We start from the raw sequence: 12,280 nt of genomic DNA, 5'->3' as shown, positions 1-12,280 counted from the left end.
TCAGACTGCTTGATGGTAAATTAAGCTGAGCTGAATACTTATGGGGGACAAGATGAAAGAGGAGGGTGGGAGGCGTGGTAACCGGTGTTTGAGTAGGTGAGTATATAGGTTGAGTAGGTTTGTGCTGGCGCTTGTTGTGTGTGTGTGTGTTACTTTGATACAAATATAAATATGTACACCAGACATGTAAAACCTACCTGGGGAAAATCTCCATTTCGAGGGACGTTGAGGCTGGAAAAGTCCACTTCAGGGAATCCAGAGTACACGTCCATGTGCACATCCGGAGTGGTGGTGGTAGTGCTGCTGTTAAAGTGGTATTGCCTGTATGGGAAAGAAGAGGTTTAGTGTGTTTACTTGCCACGTTATCCACATAAAACTGACACATGCTGTTTTCTTCACAGTAAATGTACACCTTACAACCACCAAATAAAAACACAGTGTTCTACTACTGTTCAAAAAGCAGCTCCAGTAAAGAAATGAAAGGGACACTTAAAAATGTGTGATCAAATGCCACAATCAACACTGTACAAGGAGGTGATCCAGTGATTTTATACCACAAATATGGTAATCAACACTATGACATAGTATTACATCCTGTTTTAGCAATTCCAACACAGCACACAAACTTAACAGGTAAACACAATTTCAGTTAATACTTTTAGATACTCTGGTTTTTAAAGCTAGCACAACCTGCCAGCTAAAAAATACACATTTAAAATATCCACAAGCTTCCAGGCCTGGGGTCACATCTTGTGTCCTTAAATATACTGCTCAAGGTTTTGTTAGACTCCTTTAAATCAAACAAGTTATAAATGAAATGGACCTTGACATTTTTTCATTCCTATCAAACCTTAGTTGTTAATGCTAGCCAAACCTACCATCTAAAAAGTACACATTCAGTGTGGTTATTGTCACACTAAACTAGAAATGAAAACAATTCTTCAACAGTCAAAGATAAAAGAATGATAACAAAAATTCATTGTCACTTAGGTTCAAAATGAAAGAGGTAGAGATTTGTTAAAAATCAAATAAAGAAAAGGCTTAAAGGTAGAAGAGGACAGATAAGCAAAGAGATACAGATAGAGAATACACATCTGCTCCAACCTGCTCTGAAGATCCAATGTCCACCTTTTGTTAAAACCAATCATTCTTCTTTAACCCAGTACTATAAATGCAGATGTGTGTCTACAGACCTCATATCACCAGTGTGAGACGTTTTCAGTTTCTTGGTGACTACGAGTCATCATAACACGACAAGCCACTAAACTAAAAGTAGTGGATCCACTCTCAAAATGAAAGCAAAACTAAACCTTTGTGAAGGTGGGACTTAAACCGTAACATCCCATGTTCCTCTCATCCAATCATGTGCATGGGCTAAGGCTCAGAGGGAATGAGCTTGGCCAAAGCTATTCATTGGATTTGGCTCTGCATCCTCAACCACAGGCCAGAGATCAGTGAGACTGATTGATTTAAGTTCAAAACACACCAAGAGGATGAAAGGGCAGCCCCGAGCTAGTGTATAGAAGCCAGTCTATGAAAACATGGACGCAGTGATTTTTAATGAACAACAAGAACAACAACATGCAGCAAAATTCAATATTTAATAGTTCTATCTTTAGTGAGTGTCTGCTTAAAACAAATTCCTAAATCATCTTTCAGAATATCACAAATATCTCTGGGCTGGGACTAGGGGTGTGCGATATTTATCGTCTATGATAATATCTTAATTGTTGTTATAACGATGTGTGAGTTCACGTTATCGAGTATTGGGCAAAGCCACACAGAGCGAGCGCCCCTCTCCACCAGCCCTGTGAGTGAGTGAGGAAGAGCCAGACGCCTCGCACAAGCTCCACTGGCCGAGTTTGAGTGCCTCTAGCCCGGATACAGGCACACAGAGCGTGCACCCCTCTCCGCCAGCCAAGTATTTGATGAATAAATAATTTTTCCAGCGTTCTACAGGTCTCAGAGCTTGCCTTCTCATTCACGGTGTGAGTGCATGGGTCTCTCAGCCTTATCCCCCTCTCTTTTTCCTTCCCTCCCTCCCACCCTCACTCTAACTCTCATTCACCCACTCATTCTGGACAGAGAGCCCGGCCGATATTGGTTAATCGTTATCAGCAAAATATCAAGACATTTTTTTTTTTTCAATATCACACACGCCTAGCTGGGACACAGTTCTTTTTTATTTTTGCTTGTTTTTTTAACAGTGATCACTGATTACAGTTAGAAAAATAAACACAAACTTTGACTTTTGTGCCATCATGTCCAGAGAAAACCTATTGGAAAAATACACGTAAACTTTTCTAACCAGGAGTGATGAATATAAACTAGAAACATGGTCATGAGTTCATAGTGAATAATAAAAATCATCCACAGTGGAAATCCCCTTCCTGGAATTTTAGTCAACAGTGATATGACAGTGATATTATTATAGCAGTAGTCTTGGCAAACCCGCATATGCTCCTTTCCAACAACACAGAGTTGGTTAGGGGCTTTTGGCCAAAGATACTGATTGACTTACTGTTTGTGTATATGTAGCCTTCTATTACTGTCTGTCATAGTCTGTAGTTGTGGACTGATCGTCACATGAACCATATTTTTGTTGCACAATCTTTTGATTTGAGGCTACAACATTGCTGGCCAGGCACGTACCAATTGCTGTGTTTGAACATTTGGCTTCCATCAGTGGACATTTACAAAGATACTTGATTATCATCTGTCAACTGGCTAGAATGATATTTATCAACTAATGTCTCTGAATGACTAATTTCTTAATAATGACCATAATTAGGGGCTTAAAGTGTCAGCACTGCTGGATTTTTAACACTAAAATGTTGTTCACTCATCATCAAATTCAACATAGCAGATCATTGAGAGTACCTCTTCTCAAGTAATTTCAGCTAACACCACTACAATATAACACCTAGATAACACCTACACAAAGTGAAAAATCAAAGCTCAAATTTGAAGTAATGCAATAATTTTTTACCCATTATTATAGCAGTGGGACTTTGACTGAGGTAGATTTACTTGATAAGATAAGATAAGATTCCCTTACGTTAGATACAGTAAAAACAATACATCACCTACTGATGCAAAATCCTACACAAAATCACTACTTCCATGTATTTTAGAGAAAGACATTCAAAACCACAGGCTGCATATAAGATGGATAAAATGAAAGCAGCCAAAAAGTGAAGCCAGAGCATCTCCATCCTAGAGGCTGGCTGCAGAATATATGCAGTTATAAACCCTGCCTCCTTCAAGTTAGCAGATAGGACATGAACAAAACATCTAAATACATGTCAAATGCATTTCTGTCTAATCACAATGATAAGGTGAGTTTGGTATTACTTAGTTATTTGATGATATAAAAATGGGGTGAAACAGCACGATTGGCAGCTGAGACTGACACTTACTAACTCCTGCTTTACTCCCCGATCACTTCTGCGCATGCTCTGGTTCCAGATAACGCTATTGGCGCAAGAGGGCAGTGTTTGAAACCAGGATCTTTTGGCCTCATTTCTAGATAGTGGGAGGATATGGATCATCGTCCATCTTGACATCGATCGTCGACGGTATAATGCTACCTCCACAGAAAGACGAAGGTGTTTATCAAAGAGTCTCCTGAACAACCCAAGACTATATTTTGAACTGTGACACCAGATAATAACCAACTACTGAGATTCCTTGGATGAACTCTTGCTTATAGTCAGTACACCCATGAAATGTGACTCTCACGCTTCCAGCAGTAAATGAACTTGAAGTCACAGCACTGGGAAATATCTCAGTGTGGTGCTGCGGGCAGTATTAACACAGAATAACTCAGCAATGGCAGGCAGCAGGTCCAACTAAACTTTGGAGAAGCTCAGCTCAGACTTGTCTACAGAAAATCTTTGAAATGTGGTCTGTATTATGGTCGTATTTCACAGAGCCATGTTAACAACTGCAAACAATCTGAGACTGATAACTATACAATATGTCACAGACAATCACAGATATAATATACATTAAAAAAATATTCTGCAGTAAACAATAACCAGACTCAGCTGTGGGGGACAGACGTAAACACACACTCCAACAAACTGCCACTGTTGGTGGCTTATTTTCCCTCTTGTAATTGTTTGTGAGAGAAAAAAACAGGAAACCCCAGTGTATTTTAGGAAGTTCAGTTTATATTGAGCACTATCAAGGTTTTAACAGCATTAGACTGTATTTTTTGCATTAGTAAACATGTACAGTGCAATCTGTAACTAGTAGTTAGTGACCTTTTTTATATGTTGCATTGTTCTGGCTCTGTAATCAAGCACACTGGATTATCCAGCAAATGGAGAACAAAGCTAAAATAAAGGTCTGGGAGAGCTCCACCAGGGAAGAAACAAAGCATCTAGTGATGTCTATAGGATATAGACTCTAGTTGTTGATTCAGTTCAGTCAAACAGAATACAAGGAAGTTATCTGGCATTAATGCCATAATCGAAACTAGAATGGCACTTTGTAGAGTGCATACATATGCCAAGGCCCAAATGTCCCCTTATAAAACATATTTAAATTCACTAGATCCAGATTTTTATTTGGATCTGCACCAAAGTACCACCCTCATAGATATCAGTCCCCCGTACATGCCTGTTTTTTTCATCAATATCCATTAAGCTGCTTTCAGACATGCACTGAACTCCACAGATGCTGCATATTTAGGCTTCTGATTATCTGCGGACCTGCTCCACCTGGCCTCCTAGATTTAAGTGTGTAGAAGTCAACATATGCATACCTTGGCTCAGGTTAAGTTCTCTGATTTTTTTACATGATCAGCAGAGTAAAGTTGAAAGTGAAAAGACAAGCAACACCAGAATTGATATGTTTGTCTCAGTGCTTGGTTGGCAACGTCACACACTCTGCTGTGTCTCCTCTACCATTAGAGCACACACCTAGCCACCATGAAACCTGACAAGCACAGGGGATGAGGGGCTTGTACCAAAAAAGGTCTTGACATCAGTGGTGTGGCAGTGGTTTGGATATATACGGTCAGATATGTCTTGAAGCAATACACAGAAAGAAAAAGCCAAGAGTGATTCACTCAGGTCAGCACAACCTTATTTAGTTATATCTCACAAGGTCCTAAACATTTATCACTGACTGACGCGTTGGGACAGACGAAAAAATATGATAAAAGTGGCAGATGATGGAAAGGGAGACTGAGGCAGGCACAATCTATCTACATAAAGATATGGTACTGTTAAAAACTATGGATACATTTAAGACATTGATTTAAGACATTAATGACCTTCTCCAAATCTTTCCCAGACCTCATGATGATTTCCAACAAGGTCGAGGAAAGGTGATTGAGTAGGAACAGCCTGATCAAAGAAAACAAGTATAGATGTAGATAGAGGACAAGAAGAAATGGATGCTTTAGGACCTCAGCCCTGTTTAATTTAAATTAAATCTAATCAAGAGCAATGCTACAGCAAAAAATTACAAAGAGTGACTTTGTGACAGAGTAAAGACACTGCAAGGTCACTCTGGGACCAAACATCTACTACCTCTTTTTCAAACAAAAAGAAATTGTTGTTTCTAAATGAGGTTCTTTAAAACACAATAACCAAAAAGTAGATGGTATTCAGTCACAGCAAACATCTTTAAACCACACGCACATCCTGATCTTGAACATATTTGAACACTGGCACATCATGGTGTTAATCATATTTGAATATTGCACCATGAAGAGTGAGATAAGACATCTACATCTACACTTTGCGTGAAATTAAAAACCACAGACTCTCACGTCATCTTGAACGTCAGGTGAACACAAAGCAGTAACAACACAAATCACCACTGCTAGAAGACACAAATAAATTCCTTAACTACTGAGGAGAACTCATAGATATCAAACCAGGCCAAATTTCAAATTGAATCCACATATTATCTAAGTAGGGCCTATTATTGTAAAATAAATTAAGCTGCATCACAATTATACTCATCCCTAGTAGAAATAACTCTTCACTAAGGCTAAACAAAGGTCTACGTGCTACAAGGAAAATGTGTTGAACACTTGCTGAGTTGTACAACTACACAATCGGCGTATTAGGCTTTGATTTCTGCATAAATGGATGCAGTGCAGAGGAGGACTGTAGCTGCTTCTGCCTGGTTGACAAGCTGCTTACTACTGTTAGTCATAAAAACAGAGCCGAGGTGCAAGATGTTGAGATCAATCTCCTTAGTAAAGCTGACGCCAGACCACCCACTACAGGAAATGAACGAGGGCAGATAAAAGAGACCACCCCCAATGAAGTGAGCTGGGGATTTGTTTTTAGCTTAAGAACCGATGTACGGGTCTGATAATATTTTGTCACTTGAGGCGTCAACAATGCAATGCTGGAATCAGATCAACTGTAAAATTTCAGTCAATGCAAGATTTGAAAAAAGAAGTGTGAAACCTTTGGGCCCAACTGAGACAGTTTTAAATTTCATGTTTCTCATTCACAGAAGTGAATTTTTATGTTAATGTACGCTGGCACCACATATATTAAACAGACTTCATTTTTATTCAAGCATCACATTAATTGATTAATTGACCCCAAACATACCCTCATTCTCCACGAAAGTGAAGCAGCATAACTCATTTTCTAGTTCAATCACTAACCCACAGAAACAAGATTTGAGTACATTTTATTTTTACAACTGTTTTTTACAGAAGTTCTACAAATAAAGAGGAACGATTTTTGTTTGTCATGTAGGTGTATCTGTCAAAAACAATAATACAATAGTCCAATATACACAAATAACAGGACTAAGAACACAAGGCGCACAAAACACATTGCTTGCTTGAAACAAATTGGTAGCTCTTGCAGGAACCTCCATTGGGTAGTTATTGCCAACAATTAACAGTCTTCAATGTAAAGTATGTCACCAGTTGTGAGTACTGAGTATGGTATTTGTTACGGAAAAAAAATCTTTAAGTCTGTCAGCTGCCATGTATGTACTAGTGCACACTGCACAAAGATAATGTGTCATTGCTTGCCACGTTTTTAGCTGCCATACCATCATTCTTTGCTTATGGTATTAAAAGGTAGATTGTAGATTGTAAATACTTACTGGTTTCCAGATTGCATAGGGCAGTGTATGCTGTATCCAGCCTGCTGAGAAAAAGATCCCCAGGATCCAGAGGACGCGTATATTGAACTCTAAAGCATAGAAAATGAAAGATATTAAAATCTGTCACACTTTGTAAATAGCATAGAAATATAATAATGAATATGTGTAACATGACATAAAAACACAGACTCTATGAAACAGCAAAAATGACCTGGTATCACACATTTATAATTAAAAAAAAAAACCACAATCACTATCATCACACCTATGCATTTTCACATGCACTGTAGTGAAAATCTATGAATATTTCTTTCTCTCAGTCATTTGTTCAAAGGCTCATCCATAACACTTAACAGTCAACACTGCAAAGTTTGATGTCAACTGGATGATCGGAGTTGCATCTGTCGAACCTCGTCACCAATGACATCATCAACTGCACTAGTGTAACTGAGGTCAGAAAGAATGATGACTGAATGATGACATGAAAATAGGCAATATACAGATGTGCCCAGCAAGTAATACCACCACACCTCTTAACAGTACATGAGATAACCTGTTTGAGATGTGCGATAGTAAATATTTGATCTGTATTGGGTACATCTGTAGTATATTTACACAAGATGCAGGACATGAGATCGTGAGCAATGAAAGGAAAAATCAATGGGCCACCTTGTTTAACTCTCTTAGTGTTTCCTATAAAACTGTTCTGCACCCAACACATATCATACTTTAAGCATGTATTAAGTATTACATACTCACTGCAATTTAAGCACAATCACATAGGATTGCTAAATGATCTCTAGCATAATTTAAATTTATATATATTTTTAACAAAACATGTCTTTATTATAAACAAAATGCTTTAAATACCCTTTAGCAAAAGCATGCTAAGCTACAATAAACTTAAAACACTGAAATAATACAATAAATTACCCTGATCTAATTGAAGGAATTTATTTCACCTCTAAAAAATGTATTCATATTAAATGGTGAGTAAGTATTATAGTTGCAACTAAATGCAATAATATACCTCCATGTTAGAGGAGACACCAGAGAACAAGCTGCTGTCCAGCTGAGGGCCCTCTGGATGCAGGTAGTTCTCCCCGTCCATGGCCAGCGCTGAGGGGAGGGTGGGCATCAGACCACAGCTTCACACATGACCACCAGCTGACTTAGGCAACGCACCCTCTGACCACCACCCACGTGCTGGCTTTGTCCTAGGTAGTACTTCTAGCAGGAGTAAACGCTCTCCATGACCTGAGGAAGACAGTGGAGATGGGGGGTGTACAGATGAGTAAAGATCATCAATATCAGATCAATATAGTGGAAGCCTACAGAGGAATATGGGAAAAGTATATAAAACAATGAAGTAAGCAAATATTAGACTGAGGCCACAAAAAACAAAAGGTGTGGCTAATGTAGTTTCTTTTCAGACACATCCTCGTTACAACTTTGAAGAACTGTCCACTTGCACAATATTATTGTACAATAAACAATGGTAGCTGTAACACTTGCTTACAAAAGGAGTACAAGAACATTCAGTTAAAACACTTAACACAATATTTAAAAGCATAGGTATGAGAAAGTGATTTTTTTCCCCCCACAGATTAAATTTTAAAAGAAAACATTGATAGTAAAGAAAAAAAACATACAGGTTTTACAGTAATGAATTACTTAAATATGTTAAGCAAGTTAGACTTAGAATTTATCTTCCACTTCAAGTCTAATTATTGCCTTCTCTGACACCACAAAACCTGAATCCAGATCTTGTTCATGATGCAGAGCTTGGGTTTATGTTTTTGTTGATTGACAGCCCTCGTTACCTGTCATCTGCCAACAAGGTTCCGCATTTGCTGGGAGAACCAATTAAATTCCCCACAGGAGGTCCACGACAGCTTGAACCATATGGGACGCAGATATGTTGGAGACCTAGACTAAATGGCGATGCACTTAAGCAGCAGAATATAATACATTTTCACAACCGTAAAGCGTAATCTGGTAGTTAGCATGCAACGCACTCACAAGGCCCTTTCTGTGTGTGTATTTTTTTTACAGCTCAAGCAGTGGGTGTTCGATATAATGACAAGTTTGACTGGCTAGACCAGACTGTCTGAGGCAGAGGGCTGCCTGCAATGCTAACAAGGTCCCAACCCTAGTCCTCTCTTACACACACACGCGCATACACAAACTGTAGAAATTAAAAATATAAACATATACCTATGAAACCAGGGGCATACTTGTAAATTGCACTTCAAATATAATGATTTCTGTCATAGGGTTCTCCTTTTGTTTGCATTCACATCAGATTTTCCCATTTAATCTGCCTCAGTAAATTACACATGCTCGCCTGTAATTGGGAAACTGACCACAATGACCTACTTTGTCCTGATATGGTTTCACACAGAGACCAAATAACCCTGAGTGAAAAGCTGGCAGCTTGTACTCCTGCTGCCTACTGCTAGGGTTTGATGAAAATATAAATTGGAATGCATAAATCAGCTTTTTCTCACTATCAGTATGTGCATTCGGACAATAGATTTGCAAAATATCAAAAAAACAAAATATAATTCTGTTACTTACTATTTAAATGGTTAATAAGTATCACGCAAACCCCCCCCCAGTTGGACAGCTGAATCAGTCCAGTCTTTCAGCACTCCACAATGTTCACCTGTGTAATGTCAGTAATGCTCCCTTGCCCCAAACTACTCAAACTGTTACCTTCCTTCCTTCAGTCCCTCCTCCACTAGTATTGAACATAAGCCAGAAATGTTCACTGGGGAATGTGCATGTGTGTGAGTGTGTATGTGAGAGAGAGAGCATGAGAGAAATTCACCACTGACACAGCCAATACACACAAGAGGAGGCCATTTTACCCTCAGGCTGCCAGTGTGATACTGTCCAGATAAGGGTGAAGCAAATGTGGGGAAACCCAATGCAAAGATCAAGTGACAAATGTCCTCGGCAGGAGGTCTTAAGCAAAAGGATAATAGATATTTTTCTGAAAATGAAAGACCAGCGTCCAGCCTCTGAGGGCTTGAATGCAACACCCTTAGGACTACAAGTTTGGATGCAGCAGCAGTTCTTTATTTCCAGTTTCAATTTAGGACAAAGGTAAAATAGAGAGGGGTTTCACCCACCTATTTGTTTGTTGGTTGATCTGTTTATTTTTAAGCAAGAATACACAAAAAAAATAATGAACGGATTACTAAATTTTAGTGTGGATCCGAATAAGGGGGTAGATCCAGGAGATTTGACAAAAAAATATATAGGCATATTTAGGGGACCGATATTTATGAGTGTGTGCAATTTGGTCTAATATATTTAAGTGAGGTTTCATAATGGGACTGTTGGGCCTTGGTGAATGTGTGCACTCTACTGATTGGTATTCTAGTTTTCAATGTAACTACAAAGAAAATAAAGAACAAGTAAGCATGCATGTAAATAGGTTTAAAAAAATAACTCAATAGAAACTTCACTTTGTTACTGCATTTCTATTTATATAAGTGTCAAATTCTACTGAAATCTGTGGTTTCAGTGATGCTTATGAAACTACAGTTGTACTCTCGAGTGCTTGAACAAAGGTATGCAGGAACTAGTAGGACGTCATACAAATTCTTGGTATGACAGCATTTGAGGAAGATAATTTTACTCATACTATGCCAGTGTATGTAGAAGTCAAAACACATCAGTTGCCAGTAGTAGTAGTAGTAATAGTAGTGTGGACTCTTCAGTAGAAGAAATGACTAGATCAATAAATGTGACTGCTGAAAAAAATCTTGTTTTCCTGATACCCTTAGTCGAAATGCGCTGTCATTCCGTCACCCTCTTCACCCCTAAACCCCTGATTACCACTAACATTACCACCGCTCATTTCTTCAAATGACAGAATTGCTTTATGTTTAACACAATATTTAACAGGAAGCTTTTTATTCCAGCATCTTCCCATAATGCCCTCTCTGTCATTCCCCCTACCACCCACAGCCTCCAGTGCTATGCCAGTTACTGTCTCTTAGCAACAGAAAGAAAAAATATCTGTCTTTTGCTGTCCCCTGTTCCCTAACCCCCATTCCTCCAGCAAGCCATTGAGAATAATCGATACTGATCATTGCAAGAGTGGTCCCAGATATGGCCTTCCTGTAAAGCCTCTTATTGCTGGAAATTAGCAAAAAACCCTGCTGGAAGAGGGAGGTGATGAAGAAAGCTATCAGAGGCCCTGGCAGAAAGAAAACACAAGATAAAGAAAGAAACACATCCACTAGTGCACAAGAGACACAAGGAGTTCATTCAATTAAATTTGGCACACACATCAGTCATTTTAATGACAAAAATTTGTCTACTTTGTCTATATTTTACTTTATAGCCTGTATCAATACAGCTAAGCAAAGTGTGTATGAGAGAGTGAGAAGATAGACAGAGGGGGGGGGGGGGGGGGGGGGGGGGTGAGAGACACTCTTTGCTAGTGTAATCTGTTAAATCTGTTAATTACCTCACAAAGTTGCTGGTTTTTGTGCAGTCTCCTACCATGTGTGTGTCTGTCTCTCCCTCCCTCCCTCTCTCCCTCTCTCTGGGTGGCCAACACAGCTCCATGCAGGAAGATTAGGCCATTAATGTGCAGCAATTGTATAATGGTTATAAAGAAAGAAGCCCATTCACTATACACTGAATAAGCCAAAATGCACTCACTGTGTGTTAAATCCCACAAAAAGCACTGGACATGCAGCCATGGAGATTTAGTTCAGTTAAAAACAGCTTTTTCCAGCGGTGTGGCTTCATTCTAGGCCATTGGTTCCCCTTGGCTGTGTGAGTCACCATGTGCCTGTCAGCCAGACAGAGGTTAACAAGCAGCACAGCTCTGTCACTTCAAAAAACTCAAGATGTACGTTCACTGTTTGTATTGATAGCAACAGCACCCAACATGTGCTTGCAAGTACATTGGATGAGAGCGAAAATGCAGTCTGTGGCAGCAAGGGTTCCCTGGTTGTGTGCTGGTGGCCTTTGCTGACTATCAGTGGCTGCCAGAGCACATGGGGATCATCCAGGGAAGTGTGACTTCCTTAAGCTGCTAAATCACGATTAACGCTCACGAGGAGAACCACCAGCCTGCCTCGCATGTGTGCCATCTCACTCACAAATACTCATGTGGAGTGTCAATATAGAATTATTGCTCCACATGCAGATATTTGTT

General features: G+C 39.3%; 1 protein-coding gene across 6 annotated transcripts in view; it reads right to left on the bottom strand.

The window, feature by feature from the left end:
- The window catches only part of sbno2b (strawberry notch homolog 2b), a 60,438-nt gene that overhangs the window by 39,078 nt on the left and 9,080 nt on the right, over positions 1-12,280 (bottom strand). For 3 of the 6 annotated variants that reach the window (XM_020081146.2, XM_020081147.2, XM_020081148.2), the window contains exons 2-4: positions 8,126-8,352; positions 7,096-7,184; positions 198-321 (exon numbers count right to left, since the gene is read on the bottom strand). In XM_020081146.2, coding sequence (XP_019936705.2) covers positions 198-321; positions 7,096-7,184; positions 8,126-8,233 — 321 coding nt within the window. In that variant the 5' untranslated portion in view covers positions 8,234-8,352. Of the gene's footprint in view, positions 1-197; positions 322-1,104; positions 1,271-7,095; positions 7,185-8,125; positions 8,353-12,280 lie in introns of those variants that run through there. The other 3 variants (XM_069522293.1, XM_069522294.1, XM_069522295.1) reach the window with 3 other exon arrangements.

Source organism: Paralichthys olivaceus, chromosome 3 (assembly GCF_024713975.1).
Source record: "Paralichthys olivaceus isolate ysfri-2021 chromosome 3, ASM2471397v2, whole genome shotgun sequence".
Classification (NCBI taxonomy): Eukaryota; Metazoa; Chordata; class Actinopteri; order Pleuronectiformes; family Paralichthyidae; genus Paralichthys; species Paralichthys olivaceus.
This window is presented reverse-complemented; position numbering and strand designations above follow the sequence as displayed.